This window comes from Lasioglossum baleicum, chromosome 13 (genome assembly GCF_051020765.1).
Source record: "Lasioglossum baleicum chromosome 13, iyLasBale1, whole genome shotgun sequence".
NCBI classification, from domain to species: domain Eukaryota; kingdom Metazoa; phylum Arthropoda; class Insecta; order Hymenoptera; family Halictidae; genus Lasioglossum; species Lasioglossum baleicum.
The window spans coordinates 11,791,001-11,811,706 of record NC_134941.1 but is presented as its reverse complement, the minus strand read 5'-3'; the positions used below and the strand labels follow the sequence as shown (position 1 = coordinate 11,811,706).

The 20,706-nt window shown below is 45.0% G+C and overlaps 1 protein-coding gene across 2 annotated transcripts; it reads left to right on the top strand.

Annotated features, from left to right (window-relative positions):
• The first annotated feature begins 3,838 nt into the window (after window positions 1–3,838).
• Window positions 3,839–20,638, top strand: LOC143214970 (uncharacterized). Of its 2 annotated transcripts, none has more exons than XM_076436612.1 (7): window positions 3,839–4,100; window positions 14,993–15,320; window positions 17,584–17,660; window positions 17,756–18,005; window positions 18,081–18,212; window positions 18,283–18,559; window positions 19,632–20,638. In XM_076436612.1, exons 2-7 carry the CDS (start codon window positions 15,127–15,129, stop codon window positions 20,613–20,615), a joined length of 1,914 nt encoding a protein of 637 aa, XP_076292727.1. In that variant the 5' UTR covers window positions 3,839–4,100; window positions 14,993–15,126; the 3' UTR covers window positions 20,616–20,638. The 2 variants fall into 2 exon arrangements, with proteins under 2 accessions (XP_076292727.1, XP_076292728.1); XM_076436613.1 differs by lacking the exon at window positions 3,839–4,100 and adding an exon at window positions 12,740–14,360.
• The last annotated feature ends 68 nt before the right edge of the window (window positions 20,639–20,706 follow it).

Here is a 20,706-nt window from a genome sequence, read left to right as displayed (position 1 = left end):
CCCAGGCTATTAACCACCTTTTGGATGTTTCAAATTTTAGTATCTACTCCAGTTTTTATTTTTGTTAGTACGGAAGCGAGCGAAGCGAAACAACAGAAATAGTATTGCGCTCTATTAATCTCTGTATGTAATTTGTAATTCAGATGATTCAGCCATCCACGGGCAAAAGCGATTAAACCACCTTTCGGATATTTCAAATGTTAATGCTCTGCTTCCTATTTTTCTTAGTATGAAAACGGGAAAAGTGAAACGAATGGAATAGATTTTTCTTTTCGCAGACTCGTGCGAACGAATACGAAGACGCTAATGTAAATAAGATCCGAGCGATCGAAAAGGCGCGGTTTCCGCCGTGTCTGAACGGGATTTCGGTTCCATCGATACGCGGTCCAATAATGCGTAACAATGAAACGCGATTCGAGCTGCGTTTATGATCACCGGCGCCGATTATTATCCGAGTGATTGTAGCGTTATCTGCTCGAATTAACAAATCGTTATCCGTTGCATCGCAGCGAAATCTGCAGCTCGTCTCTCGCGGCACACCGTTCTCGATTTAATTAGCGACGTTAGTCCCCTCGTTGAACGGTTTAATGTCGCCTGAAAACTCGGTTTCGTTTTCTGCGACTCGCCTTGACACGATCTGTGCCACCAGAGAAATTGTGCATCGGTGCAGCTGTATGCGCTCAAGTCAAGACGATGCAAATAGGTCGCTCCGCGAATTGTTCCATTAAGATGGATCGCGATACATCGTAATTCGATTTCGAAGAGGCCTGACGAGAGAAAACGTTCCTTCGCCACGACAGAACAGACATCGTTTCGTACGATTCATCAAAACGATCGTTTCAATGAAAATATTCAAGCTTCGTTTTAATACGATAGAGTCATTGAATAACGGGATCGAACAGCGAAATGATCATTAATGGTCAATGAATACGTTCCGGAAGATTGATGGTAACTGCAATGTTCCTGCCATTCACGCAGAAAAAAACTGAGAACAACCTTGGGGCAACCGCATCTAATTAGTGGAAGCGATTCTATTAGACGAGCTGTGGAAATCGATCGCCGTTTGTAAAAATGGCTGGAGTCAGAAAGTTCAATATTTGTGTGTTCGCGCGGGGGGCGTGTTGATGCTAGTTGAAGAGGCTTTCGCGTCCGCGGGTCCGATGAATGTAGGTTGGTTGACGATGCGAACGAGACTGATTATATTTATCAATACGTTATTGGGTCGATTGCCGTGTTAGACGATAAAGGGTCTTTGTCCAATGAACTTTCTATATCATTCCGCATCGCGATCATTTCGTAATGACTTTCAGGCCGGGCTTCATTCGGTCGGATACCGATGAAAGGCTTCGCGTACAATGCCCGAATTATGTCATAATAACGTCTTAAACGATTTCAACAGATTCACGGTTCCTCCAGCGTCCTCTGGAGGCTGTAGCTCAGGGCCATCCGCCATTGGTGCGCGCAAATTCGTTTCACTGCGCTAGATATTCGGCCAGAGGAGCGCCGGAGTCTTCGGCACGATAACTGCCACTTATTTACTATTGTGCGAACTTGTGGGAAGCAATTTATGCGCCACAGATGCTCGAACATCGTTCAAACAATTATTGCCGTCCATTGGATAATGCCCAGCTCGAATGAAAACCAATTTATGGAAACGCGATGTTTAGGTACTAATGAATTATTCATGTTTCAGTGTTTTACGATACCGTCCAGCCAAGGAGCGAATAAGTAAAAGCATTACACCGATTTTCATCGCGACGATGGCGATTATTATCCGTCGAGAAGTCGATCGTTCTATTTTCGTTCCCCAATCCAGCGGTATCTACGAAATTGTTAAGTAAACGAGTGGATTGCGTAATACTCCACTTTTCGCGACTTGTTAGTATTTATCTGCAATCGGGATATAACGTAAACACTATGCCACGAGCAAACGTAGCTCGATAACACCTATCTTATCAGTTTTGGTAGATACGATCGTCGGGAGAATTCGATCGAGACGAAAAAAACCGGAGGTTACACCCTAACCAGCCGGGGAATCCGCGAGTCGTTGTCGGTTCGTTAGGCGTTGAATCCGCGATTAAAAATAATTCTGACGGCGCCGTTGTCATCGCCGACGATGCGCCGCCGTCACTTTCTAAAACTGTTTCGACCCTGTAGAAAGCAGCCGCGGAACCTCGTTTTCCCGGTAAACCGTCGAACGCCTGGAAATTCGAAAAGCCGATAACGCGAACTTTGCATTTAGTTATGCGAAATTCGCGGAGTCACGACACCGTCATCGATCGAAATACAAGTCGTCCATCGGAGCGCGATATCGCGTACGTCGCTCGTTATGCTTGTTCTTTTCGTCATTTTTTCGTTCGTTCGCGCGATAACCGGCGACTGGAACAGATTAGCTCGCTCCTTGGCTCGACGATCATCGATATTGACACTGCAATCCGCGATCAAGTCCTTCGACAAATGAAATCAGCGATTAATTTAACCACGGAATATATTGAATAACAAAATCCGCTCGCTTCCGGTTCTCAGGGACTAATTTAGCTTGTAAACTACATTCGCGAACCCCGAGTCATGGGTCTCTTGTGTCATGTTGAATTTTATGCTGCAACTCTACTTGTAAAGCAATGATCGTTGTTCAGAATAAAATTTTTAGTTTCTTCAGGATATAAGATCCTTGTTTACCGAAAATTTCCTCGTTTCACGAACTGAACCTGTCCCTCGCTGTCAAATTGACACAGTGGTGAAAAAGATTGAACATTTACATCTTAGGTTTTTCAACTTCACCTACAAATAACAGAACAAAATTCGGCAAACCGAGGGATGGACGAGGATTTTTCTTTCTGTTCTCGTCAAAGAGAGTTGCCTCTTTCATTTAAATCTGATCGCTCTCAGTCGGCCGTCCCGCTTGGAAAACAATCGCGATGATTCACGGCTGTATTTGGATACTTATTTCATTCCCCGGCCTTGCTAAATATGCACGCTATTAAATGGTTCGTCGGACTCGGTCGACTTTCCATCGAACAGACGAAAGATAACGTAGAAATGGATCAGAGACGATCGTTGTTTGGTCCGAGGTGAGCCATCCCACTATTTACCCACATACCGGATTTTTCCTTTTACAACTTTCTATGCACGTTCCACTAACACCTACGTAAATAGTAGACCTGCATCTGCAGCGTGCGCATTCAATTAGCATTAGTCAGCCCGCGTAAACATGCAGATCTATTTTGTTAAACAATCCACGGATTTCATTCAGCCCGCCTATCGGGGACTGTTCAACAAAACTGAAGACTGTCGAGCTCCTAGAATCTGCCCACAATTATGAAATTGGTCTAAGTCATTCTTGTTTCGAGATATTTTAGTGTTTCAAACATAAATAAAGGTGCCGTCTATACCGGAAAATATTTATTTCGCAATGAAGTATTTATTTCATTGAACAAAAATTTATTTAAATATGTAAGTCATTAAGTAGTGAAATAACAAATGTAAAAATTGATTTATTATAGTATAAACTCATTCTTTTTTTAATTTTGTCTTGGACCACTTTCATAATTATATATAGAGTCTGTTACATTGCTATATTTATCTTTGAATATACTATATTTAAGCAAACGCAATTTTAGAAGCTGACGAACACACTTTAATAGACGTGTTCGCAATGAGTTTGCATTGTGGAGAAATTAGGATATAGGCAACTCTCCCGTACGTGTTTAAAGAGTGCGCCTTGTGGAGATTTAAGCGAGTTGCGCAGGCGCGAGGCGGGTTGCGGGACTGGCGCGAAGTTCGCCGCGGCGTTCGAACGGACACGAAGTTCGCCGAGATCGTCCGATCGGTTCCGGCGTATAGGATAGGACTCGGCACAGTCGACCGGCGAACATCGTCGCGACAACGTGACTCGTGTTTCTCGTTACAAGTGTGACACGCTGGATCTCTCGTGTCGGTGGTGTTTTTCCCTTGTAAATTTTGACAGGCAGTGTTGTTCGCAGTGCAACCGACAACGTGTTCTTCCCGATATAACCTCGTTGAATTCTACAATCGAGACAGCCCCGAATCCTCTCACCTGCCTCGCATACCTGAGTCACTTGTCATCCAGGAGCACTTACGTAAGTCTTACAACATTGACAGTATCTTCCGTGAATTGTTATCAAGATAATCCGAGCAGGTTATCAGCTAGGTTAACGATTCCGTTGTTGCGACAATCGGGGGAACTCCGATCGACCGGTATCGATAATCGAATTGCCGAATCGCAGGGATTGTACGAGCACAGAGTATCTATGAAATATTGACGAAGCATTACTTTTATTTTTAGCGTGACGACATTCTCGATATAGGCATTGTATCGCCGTGCGATTTCCGTTCACAAAAATCAGACCGCGGACAGCTCGATTTGCATAGAGGCCCGCAGTGTGCTAGACCGAAATGCACGCGAACCGAAAATCGTTAGACGATTCGCGTAGCATAACGAAAATAACCGAGGAGCATGTCGCACGATTATATTCGAGGCTCCGCAGTTCGATCGACCGACCCCGTGATCGATCAAACGGACTTGGCGCGATAGTTCCCGCTCTGAATTCCCTCAATTTCTTTCTCCTCGCAAATTGAGCTGTCGCGAGCCGTGAAGTTGTCACTAAGCAGGGCCGTGATCGCATGTAAGGGATAGTGTAAAGACGTGAATGTACGCTGCCGGGAATCGATCAAGCGCGAAACAACCCCGTAACGATTTCATTGCCGCGGAATGGACTTCGCAATCGCGAAGGTAAGCCCACGTTTTTCAAATTGCCGTTCGTCTCATTCAGAACTTGACACGCCCAGCTTACTTCGCTAAATAACGATAACAGTGTTTACGTTGTTGCTTCGCGGGTGTTGATTTTAAAAAGAACTGCCGCGAAATCGATTTCGCAATTGCGGAGGGAAGCGCGCGCTTTTCAAATCGTCGTAATTATTAGGCAGCGAACCATTAGAGGAGTTCAAAAATACTGTTATATTATTTTCAACCTATATAAATCTCGACCACCTGAACAACTTTTTCCTGTACGAATAACAGACGGTCTCTTCTAGTTTCCTACCACGCTTATATTAACTTGCTGTGTTGTTGTAGTTGTATGGGTAAAATCTCGAATTTTAAACCTCTTCCCATAGTCCAATCTTGCTGAAATTTTGTATATACTTCCGATGACAATAAAAGTAGAAAATAAAATATATAAAAAAAACTTTTTAAAAACCACGCTTATATTAAAATGCACTAAAAAGGAGAATATCATTTTTTCCTGGTTCTCCATGAAATACCGAATCGAGTTAAATTTTTCCCTATAATTTTAAGCAATTAGTTCAAAATTTCTTCTGTTATAAAATTAGTGTCGCAATAGATAGAAAAATATAATATAAATTTAAATAAAATCATGACATTAGTGACTATAAAAATAAAAGCGTCGAGCGAATTCCGACATTAACGAATTTTGGGTTAGCTTTGTACTGGAAAACACGTGTTCCGTCGATTAAAAAGAGCAGAATTCGCTGCAGTGTTGTGAATTAACGTTTCGACAAGTTCACCCAACCTATTGAACAAATATTGAGAAAGAAAGCCAATTTCTATTTCACTGCAGTTCGTTGCAATTCAGGTAGAAAATGTTTATTTTGCCAGGAGATCCGCTGTCTAGTAGTGATAATACCGATGTTACTTCACGTATAATGTTGAGCGGATGACATAATAATGATGACTAGACTGCGGATGTTTATGCATTTATAGCACAATTGAGAAGATGAAACTAAAAATTGAAGATGTCAATATATGGTTTCTCCTCTATTAAAATCATTAATAGAAGAAATAATATTCAATTTAGTTTCTATTTCTTGCAATCGATGCAGACCATTTTTATTTTGCATAAAGATCCGCAGTCCAATGACTACAATTAAATCACATTGCATGGAAGGATGAATGTGCGAAATTCAATATGATCGCAGTTGTAATACCTACCCCACCGCTACGAAACCAACGATGAGAACTAGGTACATTCTTATCGCTTAAATTTAGCAGAGGTGTGCTCCGATGATGTTTCCGGTAAATATTTGTGTTTCAATGTGAGTATATGCGTACGGAACGGTTTCCGTAAAGATAAAACCCAACTTCCAAACGAATTAGCCAAAAGAAAAAATGACAGACCGGCCGTGGCGTGTGTCGCGTACTTTTTACGCACCGGTTAGGTTGATTGTCCACTGCGATTTGCTCGTAGAAGCGTTTGATGTTCGCGGATAACGGTGTAGATGATTTCATGCTACGCATTGCGCTTTATTAGACAGCGGAAGCAAGTCGGCGTAGAGCCGGAAGCAACGTAAACTCGGGAAAAACATTCGGGATCAATGAATGATCGGAGAAACGATCAACGAAAATGATCAGGACCTTACGTAGGGAGTAAATTAGGAAAGCGATCGAACAAACGAAGACGAAGAGCGGTTTCTTTTTCGTGGCCGAGCGATACGTGACCGTCACGGCATAGCGTAATTCATGCGCGATAATTTCGAGCTGCGATTCAGTGACCTACATGTCACGTATAAATTGAACCGAACATGTTTCGGGCACCTCTCGAGCCTATGACCTTCCAACTCGATACCGCGGTAACGCTTTATCGAGATTATCGCAATTTTTATCGGAGCCATTCGCGTTTTTCGCGATTGCGCCCCGTTGCCGGAAAAGCGTCGCGCCCGTGAAAAAAGTCTTCGATCGTCGCCGGATTGCGGAACAACTTATCTTTGGTAATAAACGGGCCAGTCGGGCCGCAACGAGTAATGCACTATTCATTGTTTTTGTAAAATCATAAATAGCCAGCACTTCGTCTATATTTGTCCATTGAACGATTAGTCGTGACTTAGTTAGTTACGTAAGAGGGCAGGGTATTTAACAATTGCGAGAATGAGAATATCCGAGCAAGTCGAAGTGAGAGGGAAACAGCCAAGTGCGTCCCTTATCAATAGCCAAGGAAATATACTGAACGATCGCCGCGACGCTCGTTTCCTTCTTTATTTATTACACTTCATCGTTGATAAGAACTATCGTAAGTGTAATTCGACGAACTCCTTCTTTTCGGGATGAGAATATCTGGGGGGAGCCACTTCGCGGGATGGAGTACATTCACGAGGTGAATTGTTTGGGCATTCGATCGGGACCCCCGCCGAAGAGAACTGTAAAGTTTCTATTTTTACGTGTGACGGCGGTTCTCATCCGTCAGGAACGGAAACTCCAGGGGGACTCCGTTTTCTTTGAACGCTTCGCGGTCCTAGCTCGCCGGCGCGGCGCACTGTGGGCTCGACTGAAGAAGCACGCGACATTTTGTAAAAAAATGTCCACCGACCACGAAAATGATAAAAGTTCTAGTTGTCATACACGCATGAAGTTAGACAGTTTAGGAATATCGATTTTCCCTTCATAATTTATCAACTTCTTGCCCTGAATTTTTCTCTACATCAAAATGCACACTTCATTGATAAGAAATCATACTTTTCATTGACAATTATGATATATAACATATTTAAAAAAAAATACTGAGCAAAATGAAAATAATCATTAAAAATTTGTATCTTCGACATGCGCTATCTTTCAGGTCCCAGCAGGGGCCCACTTTTTAACAAGTTAGGATCTTTTCAGTGAATCTTCCTCTATGTAATGTGACAAAAATGATTTCCTATATTCTACTTTTTATTTCTGTTTATATTTCAATTCCGAAACAATTTCCAATAGTAACAAATTTGTCTCAATAATGTAAAACTTGAACATTTTATCTGTTTGCGTTAAATAGCGAAAATATTGAATGCATTATAGAATAAACAATTTATAAAACTGTTTTTAGAACAATTCGATTAAAGAAATTAATAAAAACGGTTAAACAAATGTGGAATATATTAAGTTACATTGAGAAGGAATTATTTTTTTATATATTCAGTTCAAATTTCATTGCAATATCTTCAATGGTTTAAGAGTTATTCAAACATGTCGCGTGCATCTTCAATCGGGCCCACTGTGCGGTGACTGGATTACGAACAAAATTATTCAGCTGGAAGGAAAACTGCCGCAAAGGGTAAATTCGCTTCGAAACTCGCTGCTCCGCGGGAATCGATAACTTGTTGAAGGAAGCAAGACATACGGATGTTGCAATCATCTTAGATATCTGTTTACCGACAGGGGAACGGAGGAGGGCCCGCGCACGTGACGCTCGAAGCAACGACACGACGAATAATAAGAAACCAGTTTCCATAGTTGAGAATCTCTGGCATCCGTGACTCGGGCTCGTGGCACGAGTTGCCGCGAAATAGCCACACCGCCTAAGGAACACGCTTAGGGATAAGTGTGTTCGTAGATTTTACGATTGCGACTTCCAGGCAATGCACGGAAGTTCCAATCGATACTGCCATAATTACCGGCGAACACGAAGGGACCGTAAAATTAACGAAGTCGAAGTCGATTGATACCGCGGCGACTTCCTCGACACAGTTCCTTAAGACAGCGTAACAGCTGATGGTCTGCAATCGAGGGAGACGTGTGTTTCGACAGGGAAATAAGTCGGGAAAAGAAGAGGGTATAATTACATCGCGGCTACGGTGACGCAAAGCGTGTGAAAAGGACACGCGTTTCCTAGGAAGAAGTCCGTCTTTGTACTCTGGTTAGCACGCCGCGTTCTTTACAAAACCGAAGCAATGCACATCACCTGGGAAACAAGCGAAGCATGGAGATACTAAAGATACTAAACAAGACTCGGACGTAACGAGAGAACGGAGTCTCGCGACTATCCGCGACGATTGCAACAGCGCAAGATGCGTCTCGATGCAACGATCTCGGTGCATCGGAATCATTTTCTTTACGATCGATATCGACCTTCAGTTTTTTCTCCGTGTTTTAGGAATACAGACGCGCGTATCGCGATCTTTCTTCCACAAAGGATGATTCGTAATTGTTGGGGATCGATGCGCGGCCAGGACAAAGTCGAAAGTCGAGAAGAGCGGGAAACCGAGAGAAAAAGGCCGCCTGTTGACAACAGAGACTATCCGGCGGCGAACGATGCGACAGTTCTCTGGCTTTCACCCAGAAACACAGATACTACGGGATTTACGAAAGTATTTTTAGGATCTCGGTCGATCGGACGGGATTGCACAATAAATCTCGGCCCTGCCCGAAATCCGAGGCGCCTCTGCGAATAAATCGCTCGCATGCTGCCGCAAAAACAACGAAAAATTCATTTCACGGAGCTGCGAAACTGAGATAATTGCAGCTGAACCGTAGACCGAGGATTTTCTATAGAATTTTGATCGTGCATGAAGAACCACAGTCTATTAATCGCTCGCTCCGCGTCACGAATTCCCGAGAACCGTATTATTTCCGCAGGAGCGGCGTGAAAATCAGCAAAACCGGAGTCGTGACCTTGTTGCGACAAGTCCACGACTTTGAGTAGTTGAACCGTGTACAATTAGCGTAATCGAACCGACTGCGATAATCAGATCACGACGTAATGCGATTATAATGGCCGTCCGGCGAACTTTAACCGTCCCGGATAAGATTTGTCGGCCAGAATTTCAGTTTTGCGTGTCGCGCAACTGGAACAGCCTTCTGTCAATGTCTCCGGGGTCGTGTACGTGGGTTTCGTGCAAGGATCTCGTCCTAGAACCTGCTGACCGAATTTCGAGCGGAACGTAGGCGATCCTCCGGTGTGCTCCTGGTGCTAGCGACGCGCGCTAGTGTCAGGTGGCGAAAGCCGGTTACGTGTTAAGGGTTCGATGTAGATTAGCTGCGAATTAACTTGACTTTGTCAGAATTGTCCTTCCTACGTTTAAACGGGGGGAACTCTCGAAACGACGTCGAATTAAGCTGATACGGCCATTAATACGGCCGCGAGAAGCATTCCTCACCGTGGAATCGGCTCCGGCGAGTCGCGGTCTTTTCGAATTTTCTCGGTGAAAACCCGGCGATGGGGATTGCTTTCTCGAAAGGAAACCGATCCGAGAATTCCTCCGAGATGATCGGGGCACCCGTTTCTTCGGACAGCTTGGAGGAAAACGCGGTGTCTATGATCACGACCGGTTCTCTACCGTTTCGTCATAAAAAGGCGGTTTCCCTTGTAATATATACTTTTTTTAAATCGATATAGCTTAGTAAGAGACTCTGCGGTTAAATTGAACACCGAAATAATGGATACCGTTGATCATTAGCATTCTCATTATTCGCGCGACACGTTATCAAACGTGCGAGCCATGTGCGGAGGTTGCGGAGGATTACCAACACATTCGAGTAATTACAAGAAACGTAATCGCATAATACTGCTGACGATTTAAACTGGTGTTATCGCTTCAAAGCAGAAAAGAAGTTTCGCGACTGAAGGACAATGCATTATATGTATATCGAACACTCGCGATAGCAATACAATCGACTTTGTCTACAGCATATTTATTGTCGCGATTCATGTAGATTTCGATAATTTATGAATCTACCGACTTTTTAATCCACCAACTTTATTGAGATGAACAAAGAAGTCAACGTCACCGAAGTGAATAATTTTCCACTATTGTTCGACGACCGTAACCCCAGAAAATTCAGAAGTTATCAGCGCAGAAGCGGTTCCGCGAACACACTTGACCGCGTGCAACGGTTTCCCGCCGATTAATGACGTGTGCTGGCCACCTCGGCAATTAGTGCGTACGAAAAAAAGCAAACATCCAGGCCATCTTATCGCGCTGACAGTGCAATTCAATATTGATTTTCCGGGCGATCAGCCTCTGTCCGTTCTAGCGTTCATTGTGCTCGAGTCGACCAGAGATAGCCGAGGGACAAGATAATTGTCGCTGTCTCTAAACCGACTACGCTAGCACAAAGAAGCACGACCATTGTGGGACTCCAATGCTTTTTAATCTCGCGTGTCTATCGCCCGGTGTACATACTTAGATCTCGCCCGAGACATTTCATTTCTAAACTGGATACAGTTGAACATTTCTCTTCAAAATTGAATTTCTGTTGAGCTCACGAAAGATCTAGGTGCACGGTAGTGCTTTTTTAGAGGCTTATAACTCGGCACTGGAGGCAAGTGAAGAGATGTAATTTCGTACACTTGTTAAATGCTATCATGTCTCAATATTGACAAAACATTAATCTTCACAACTTTTTACGGCCATAGGAACTTGGCTCCTGTTTACAGGATATTTTTGTTGGGATTATCCCTTTGCACTCGAATGGCGAGTCTGAGGCGCCACTAAAAATTGTCCATACCATTATTCAAAACAGTTTTAACATTCTTTAATTTGTCTGTATTCTATAAATTATAAAAATCTCAACAGTTATATCAGAAAACAGGTTCAATTTGATGTGCGCAATGTAAAAAAGATTACATAGAACAAAAATGATCTGGGTTGAAACACAAATATCTTGATTTTGGAGTTCAAATTGCTTCGAGTGCAAAGGGTTAAATTGAAACGCGAGATTTCACTTCTGAACTGGACAAAGTTGAACATTTCTCTCCAGAATTGAATTTCTGTTGAGCATATGAAAAGTTATATTGAAACGCGAAATTTCATTTCTAAACTGGACGAAGCTGAACATTTTTCTTCAAAATGGAATTTCTCGGAGACGATTTCCGGATTCCTGTTGAGCACAGGAAAAACGATATTGAAACGCGAAATTAGTGTTGGACAGTGCAATTGCCGAGGATCGTTCGTCCGCTCGTCCATCGACGAGGTCCGGATCAGAAGCGAACTGCGAGTGCAATGAGCTAATTGAGCTAATTGCGTTCGTTAGTCGCGTTTCTCGTAACCGCGTGATAGGTACCTCCTGTTCCCCACCGAGATCCTCGCCACGACCGTCTTCGCGGCCGAACATCGTCACCGGGACGACACTAATTCGCGTAACATTCCTGTTCCCGGTTTGTCGAGCATGTAGCACGGATAATTATGCTCGAGCGTTTCTTCTTTCGAACGCGCAACAGTCCGACGATCTAAACGAGAATCCGGATTTAGAATCCGCCATCTGTCCGGAGGAACCGGCGATTTTTAGAAAGTGCCTCGCTTTACAAACACGAAATTCGGACGCCAGAGAAATTCAGCGCTCTGTATACAAACCGATGTGAAATTGTAATTACGGTCGGTCAAGGTTTGCTGGACGTTCAATGTCGCTACAATTGTTTACGCTGTACGTCTGCAGACGTGTTGTATACAGTTGCCGCAACTGCACACTATGCTCGACGCGGTCGTAAATAGACTGCGGATGTTTTGGAAAATAGAAACTTTTATCGGCTGATTCACGGCTGCTGGGTTCGCACAAAAACGCACTCGCTTCGTTGCATGGCATTTTTTAACCGACTTCGAAAAAGGAGGAGGTTACTCAATTCGATCTGTATGTGCCTTTTTTCGATTTTTTTCTATGTACATATATTCACCGATTACACCGAGATGGATGGACCAATCGGAACGAAATCTTTTGCATCTTGTAGTGTATGTCTCCCGATTGGTCCCTTGAAAACAAATTTTGCATTTTTTTATTCCTTACGATTTTATTTGCGAAAAATTAATTATTTCATGTATGTTCACCGATTACTCCGAAATGGATGGACCAATCAGGACGAAACCTTCTGTATCTTGTGGGCTATGTCTCCCGATTGGTCTCTTGAAAACAAATTTTGCATTTTTTCATTCTTTGCGTTTTTCATTGCAAATAAAACCATCTAAAAACCATCCTACGGTGTTCTACAAATTCAAAAATTGAAATCAAAAAATTGTATTAAAAAAACCGACTTCGAAAAAACGCACTAAAAAATGCACTAAAAAGTATGAAATAATTTCCACTTAACTGATGCGAATACACGCGAACTTAAATACAACACAATCTTTTCGGAGGCGGCGCAAAATTGAAAATTTTCGACACTGGAAATTACGAAAATCCTTAAGTTCTACTACATGCTTTCACGTATTAATGTATCTTCTCTTCCCACCTACTGATTTCCAAGTCCATGATATTCTGGACTGCGGATTTTCTGCGCCGGTGACAAGAACGAATAAGCGAGTCCGTTTGAGAGATTTAAAGAGTTTCCAAGTTATCGCAACTATCGTGTGACGAAGCCGACGTGTATTTAACTCGTGTTTCCCGCAATCGGAACATTTTCATTTTTATTATGCCTAACGGCTACAATCTCGCCGTCGATCAGATTTCCATCTGCTTCACGGAGGCTAACTCGTGCGGACCTTAAAAGGGTATTACAGAACAATTTGAAGCAGGGGTTGCAGGAAGCCAGGCAAGGCCGTGAGTTGTTAAAAATCGCGATAGGATCGTTTCGCAGGCTCGATCGCGTCGTAAAAGGACAAGCATCTGCGATTAGATCGTTCGGGAGCCCGATGACACGCGATCGAGCGAGCAGCGGAAGGAAAAGCATGCGTCCTCGGGCAACGGGACGAGAAAAGCGAAAACCGCTGCGTCGCGGAATTACGTGTGTACGGTAATCAAGACGCGTCATCGAGCAGCGTGTTGCGCAAACGATGCGCACCGAGTTCCCTATTTTCGTAATCTAGTATTAGATGGCTCGTTAACTGGGTTAACGGCGTCGGCATAGCGTTTCGCGTGTCGTGTGAGAAATCTCGAGGCTCACGGTTAATTAGTTCCACGAGACCATCGTTGTCGTCGGTCGTCTATAATTCCTCTCGGTTTCTCTGGCCGACCGGGAACGGCGCAATTGACGGAGATCGAACGATCTGTTTTCGCGTTTGATTTCATGTTTCATCGAGGGTCGACGGGGGGCATCTACGCTTCCGAGTTTAACGGATTAACCCGCTTCATCCTCGTTTCGCAACCATTATTGGTCCACAATGATGACCAATTGGCCGACTCGTTCGATTCGAAACGGCAATTGGCATAACGAGACGGCCGCAGCTAGTCGCGGCCAGCAATTATATCGCAGCTCCGAATCGCTTCCTTCTGATCCATCTCCGCTCCGCGATAGTACTTCCGTCGATGAATCGATCGAGAGGAAATGAAGTTCCGCGACTGAGTTGCTTCGCCATCGCTCTCTTAGTGCACTGAGCTTGATTCACGTGACTTTCCATTCGGGCTGCGTGGGCCACAAATGGGTTGCGTCGCTGCGCTCTCGCTATCTTTAGTGAGACGTGTAGAACTTGTCGAGGGACCACACAAACTCTTGCGGTGGCCGACAGCGATAAAAAACCGAGTAGAATGCCAAGAATGTATTAAATAACACACTGAAAAAGCGACGTCGGAGGAAAATGGGTTGGAAAGCACGATAAAGGACACGCAATCAGAGAGACAAGCTCGTCCGTTGGCATTAAAACCGAGCAGAAAGTCGGCTGGACGATGGCCCACGCGACACTCGACGCGTTAATCGGGACAGGCGAGTTGACTCGGCGATTCCCTCGGCAAAAATATTTTAATAATTTTATAAGCGCTCCTCCGAGAATTGTAGAAAGAGTTTCGCCGACCTCGAGCACGATTCTAAACACCGTCGAGCAATTAACATACAGTTTTACGCGCGCTCTAGTATATTTACGATGTGATAAATCGACAAAGATAAACACTACGCCACCGTGTCCGCACTTCGCGAGTCGGTCTACGAAGAGTTCAAGAGTGATCGGTGCAAAAAGGGAATGCTGTATGACCGATTGTTTTGTGACAACATCGCGCGCAAGCCGGGTCGAACTTCCTGCATGCGTCGACATCCACGGAATCACGTCCACATAACCCGTTAAAAATAAATCTGGACTTTATTCCTGGTGCTCGATGCTTTCGGCACGGTTACTAGATGAAATTACTCACACTCCGCGGCGCTTATAATTGTAATGCGGCTCGTTAAGTTAGGCGCCACGGGACCCGACGACGTAGGAAATGCAACAGCGTTGTGCACGAGGAATCCGTTCTCCGCGCGGACGTTCTCGACGCGTGGAACAAAAAGCGAGCGGGTGCTTTTTATCTTGGGCGTTTGTTTTCGAATGACAAGAATGACCGAGATCGTTTTTCTATTTTCAGCTCGAGGCGGCCGCCAAGAAGATCATGACGAGAGATCGGTGAACTCGGTTGACGAGGCGTCGGCGACGATCTCACGCGGTTCCTGCGATCAAATCACCACCAGCCAGCTCTCCCAGAGGAGACCAGGGTGAATCATGACGCAGCCGAGACGTACCAAAGTCTCCATCTACGACTATCCCGAGCACTTGAACCCGTTTAACGAAGAGCTCAACAATGTGCAGCCTCACGCGTACCAGGATACGAAAAGCAAGGACTCGAAGCACAAGTTCTGGACGTTCGGCAGGAGCAGGAAGAAGAGATCCAACAGCTTCTCCATCAAATCCACCTGGTACGATCTCTTCGTCCCGTTCGTTCAAAAATGCGGACCAGCGGCTCGGGAAAAGTTCATATAGATCTTACGAATGTATAATTCGCAAGAGGAAGTTTGCACTTCAGAGTAGCGCGAGCTTTTTCCCCGATCGAGACCAAGGTAAATTCGGAAAGATGCGAGTTTGTTGAACTTGAACTTACCGGTCTAGGAGCGAAGCTCGCCGGTACCTGCGCCTGGCCGTGGTCCAAGCTACACAAATAACGAATCGCCGCGTAGCAGACGATCGACGTCAGGTCGAGTTCCATCGAAAAGGTCTCCGCGATTTCTATTTGCAGAAACGCTCGCGGCTCGCGCTGCTCTCCGGCGTAATCACTCGTTTGGAAATTAGCCGGCAGCTTTCCTGCGCTTATTATAGACTTCCTTTCGCTTCGGAAACGTCTTGTCTGGCTCTTCGATCGGAATCCACCTCCGAATCATCGGAAAGAAGAGCGGCCGTTCGGAATTTCATTCTTCCGCTTTCCATACTCGATCTTCTAGGTACCGATACAATTGATCGGCTAGAAAAGATGCGATCCTCACCTTAATATCATTTTTATAAACCTAGTAGCATAATTCCCGTTGAAAAATCAATGGCTGGCTGTAGGATTTCCGGGGTAAAAGCATATTCGTGCACCCCTCCGGGCAAACGGCTACCCGTGTACCAACGTTCAGCTTTCTAAGGCTTCTGTGTTTCGAGATATTTTTTACCATTACAGAGGACAGAGGAACTGGCAATCGTATATGTAGATTAGCTGAACTATCAGGGCTGGAAGATATCGAAGAACCGCAGGGAACGTCGAAAAGCTTGCCCGGTCGACGATACCGTAGATTAGCTTCTGTTGGACAAATGAGAGGCTCAGTTGATCCCAGGACAACAAGAACAGCGAGTACAAAGAAGTCCTGAAGATACTGGCGATCGTGAATCAGATTTATCTTCAGAAGCGAACCGTGAAGTTCCATTGTCCCCGGGCGGAACGTCCCTGATAATTTGTTAAACCGTTTCCCGTTTGTTGCCCTTTGCTCCCCGCGCGAGGAGACTCTTAGAGATCGCCGGGAGGTGGTCTCGTTGAAAACGAGCGGAGCGACGATGACAATTCGACCGTGTAAGAATCGTCGCGACGACGGTCGCTTCTCGTCACGAATCCGCTTTCGCCCTATTGCGACACTGCGTTGCGCGGATAAAATAAGAAAATGGTATTCCTGACGTCGGCAGATCTCGACGTACGCGTCCGTTTCGTGTCCTATTCGCTCCTCTCTATACTGGAGACGCGGACCGACGTTGTTTCTCCATGGAAATCTCCATCCATCGCGTTCGATGCGCAACAGACGCAGATTAAATCGGATCGGGCACCGACGATCAACAGATCTTTCGCTTTGTAATCGGTTATGTGCTATATTTCGCTGAAAGAGGCTGGAGACACACCAGCAATTGTACATTGTACTGCAACCGGATGTATCTTATGCTTGCGAGGCTGAAGCAGGGCTGCAACGCGATGCTCGATGGCCCTAGGTTTATTTACACCTCCCGCTCGCGCTACAAAATTTCCGAGGCTCGCGAACAAATATCGTCGCACAAGTATGACGTGTGAATAAACTATGAGAACGAGGTGCGAACTATGAAACAGTGAAACGAATCGTTGAAATGCTTCGAAGAAGTAAGAAATTTCTATTCAGCTCCTGCCTCTCGCAATCAGTGCAGAAAATTCTTTATCATCAGACCAAGATCACACTGTAACTCGATATAATTTGATTTCATTCGGCGCGGTATGGTAACCAGGCGATAAATTCACGATCTTCTCGCGATTATTAACTTTCTTGGCTGCGAGGCGAGGTTCATTGAGAGCCGCGTGTTGCGCTTTCGACTGCGCGCTGTTTTCCCTGCAAATAAACGGTGAATCATGAATGAAAAGTAGAAATGTTCGCCGGCTCTAGATAACAGCGTTTGCCTGTCGGACGGTGCACGTTTCAAGGAAAGTTGTGTTTTCAGCTGGAGGATTGTAGGATTCGGTATTGTAATTCGATGTCGGCGAGCGTCGTCTCGCTGCCTGGCTGGTGTTAATTGCGGAATGGGCTATATGGGTTAAGAGCATAGCGACGAGCAGAGTCTCATCATCTTGTCAGCGTACAGATGTGACACAGATCCCTTAACACGCTCGAACGCCAGACTAGCGGCACAATTATGTTACGAGCCCGTTAATTTATTTCTCTTTCCCCTGTATAAAATCGAGCCGTTTGCTTCCAGGAGCGGGTTGTTCGGGAAACGGAAGGACGAGAAGGAGAAGGAGGAGGCGCAGCAAAAGAGGTCCACGATCACTACAGGTGGCTAATTTAATTACTGTCGTCGAGTTTATGAACGTGTCAACCCTGGAAAGAATCAAATTAGTTATATCACAACAATTTCCTTTGTTTCACAGTTTCGTCGACCTACAAAAGGGAGTCCTACCCGAAGCCCACAGCTCCTCAGCGACCATCGAAGGACCAGGAGGAGTTCAACGAGGCTCTCGGTACCCTGGCGAGAAGAAGAAAGTACACGTTGGACAATTCGTCGAGATACAGCTCGAGTTTAACCGTGAACGATGATCCTGCGAAACTGTACGACGGCAGCCCGCAGGACACGACCACGTCCATCATGGACGAGCTCACACCTAAACCACCGGCGAGGAGGTATGTGATCTAGATCTTTTGAACTGCCAAACGGATCTCCGGATCTCCTTATTAATCGGCGTAATTTTTGATCAGGTTCGGCCAGGTGAGTCCCAAACCTACAGACACGATCCCACCGTTGGACTACGAAATCAAGTCGTCGCCGACGGAGAACGGAAGCGTGACGCTTCGCGAGAAGCATGAGGAAAGAACTCCTGTACCCCCTCTGTAAGGAATCACAATTTTCATTTAAGAAAGTCCATTCGGAAAGTCCAACAAACACGATTCGATGTTCCAGGCGAAGATTTGGCAACAGAGCCTCGCAGAGAGCGAACGCGAGTACCCTGGACCCGGAGGATGAGGCGGGTCGTCCTGTGGACGCGGCATACTGCGACGAGAACGAGAACGTTCCCGATGACTACGTGTTCAAGAGGTTCACCCAGGACGCCGTCAGGAAGTCCAATCTCTCCATAAACAGCTGCACCTCCGTTGGTAGTACGATGAGCACGTACGGTCGAAAAAAACGGAGGGCGCCGCAGCCGCCACGACCTATCGCAAAAGTGGAAACCAGTGAGGTAACTGCGAGATGTTAAAAGTCTTGTTGATAGTTAGAGTTAAAGCAATGGTGAACAGGGCCGTCCTAAGATATTTGGCGCCCGTGGGCTACTAAAAATAATGCGCCCATCTTCATAAGAAAACACACGGGATGGCTAGCGGAAGTGAGGTGACCGGCAAAGTTATAAAAAAGTGTCAGAACTAGGAAAAGTCTCAATTTATTACCATTACACTAAACAAAAACATAAAATTCATACAAAATTAAAAAAAAAACCTGTATGAACAAAAACAAACTTTATAGTAAACAAAACACAAAAGTAACATATATATTTATTTTCCTAGCTTTTTCTTTTGCAGATTGATTAATAATATCACACGTATTTTTAAGTTATTACATACGTCACTCTCTATGGATCAAATACTCGAAGCATTTAATTTGCTCTGTCCCAAAGAAGACCGTAAATAATTTTTTATCCGTTTCAGTGCTGAGAAATACTTGAAAAAATGCGCAGTGCTATGGCCACGTTAGGAAATGTAGACTCAATTTTCGACTAAGTTCCGCAGTAGATATATTTTCTTTATTTTCCAATAAATATATATACGTGTTTAAAATGAAGGCATTCTTCAATAAAATTATTTTCTAGATCGTCCATATACGTTTCGCACAACTTTGCAGCATTCTTTCTAATTGTGTCTTCATTTAAATTTTTTAAATTGGCCAGAAACCCAAATTTTCAGTAAATGTCATCACAAGCACACTTTTTCTTTTGTTCTTCTGCTAGAAGTTTATCTAATTGCTAAACTAATAACAGAAAAATATAACACCAATAAAAATTGCCGCCCCCAAAAGGCTTGCGCCCCGGGGCTTAGCCCATTTAGCGCTGTGGTTAGGATGGCCCTGATGGTGAAGCCTGCAAAATAGCTACCCACCCTCCGATTTCAATGATCTTTAGATGAGTTGTAGAAATAAAAAGAAAAAATCGTTGAAAATGTCGAGATCTTCTAACATATCCAAGAATCATCGAAATCAGCGGGTAGATAGCTGTTCTGCAGTTTCGCCGGAGCGATTACTGATCTGTCAACTGTCCGCAGAAGATCACCGAAACCCCCGGCGTCGAGCTCCAAATAGTGGAGCCGAGCGACATAGCGAGAGTCGCCGAGAACATCGACGAGATGACGAAGAAGAGCAGAGATTTGGCAGAAGATATCGACGCCGATGAGAAGGAAGGAGTCTCGGAGGAGAGGAAGGCAGGAGAATCGGTGGAGTCTGTTACCGATGCTTCATCGTCTACGGAAGCAACTACGACGAAAGACAGTCCTGTTAAATCGGCGGAAGTCAAAGCAGAAGAAAAACCACCATCCGAAGGAACAGAGTGTACGGAAGAAAAGTTGGAGACCGAGTTAAGAAGTTCTCCGACGAAGGACGAAGAGAAATCTGAGAACAAGGACACTGAAGCCCTCGAAGAGGCCACGGAGAACGTCGAGGAAGACGTTCAAGTCGAGTATCGCAGGAACTCCCGGGAGAACGTGGAGATCGTGAAGGAGGTCGAGGAGCTGGCGCCTTCGGAGGAGGTTTGTTTGAGAAGAAAGAGCTCCTCGGACTCGTTGTCAAGAAGCGACAGTTTCTCGGTGAAGGAAGAGATCGAGAAGATCGAGAAACAGATCAAGGCGCTCGAGGCGAGAAGCTCTGTCAAGGAGACGGAGGATGATCACATCGGAAACACCAGACTGTCGCTTCAAGCGAACCGCAGACACTTCTTCCAGAATCTGGTCGATACCGAGAAGGACGCGATCAAGATAGAAATCAAGGAGTTCCCCAGGGAGCAGAAGGACATTCACGTGGTGAGGTTGAACGACTCACCGGTTCCAGTGCCGGCACCCAGGGAGCCGGTGAAAGTGATCGAGCTTCACATATCCGAGCCGATCAGACAGAAGGCGGAGATCCTCGAGGATGTGAACCCGATACCGAAACCGAGGAGACACAGCGCGCTGAGTCTGAACGATACTCGATCCAGCTCCGTCGTTTCAACCAAGGAACGAATCAACCGCGACGATACCAGAGGAAAATCATTTTAGAACCGTCACCGATCATGATAAATACAGTTCGTCACGAAAGTCTTCATGCATCTGGCAAATCTTAAATATCCTAAGCTTGCTGGAACGAGAT

Coding starts and splice junctions, on each gene's coding strand:
- LOC143214970 (XM_076436612.1), top strand. CDS start 15,127: ATGACGCAGCCGAGACGTACCAAAGTCTCCATCTACGACTATCCCGAG. Junction 15,321..17,583: donor TTCTCCATCAAATCCACCTG/GTACGATCTCTT, acceptor GTTTGCTTCCAG/GAGCGGGTTGTTCGGGAAAC. Junction 18,213..18,282: donor AGAACTCCTGTACCCCCTCT/GTAAGGAATCAC, acceptor TCGATGTTCCAG/GCGAAGATTTGGCAACAGAG.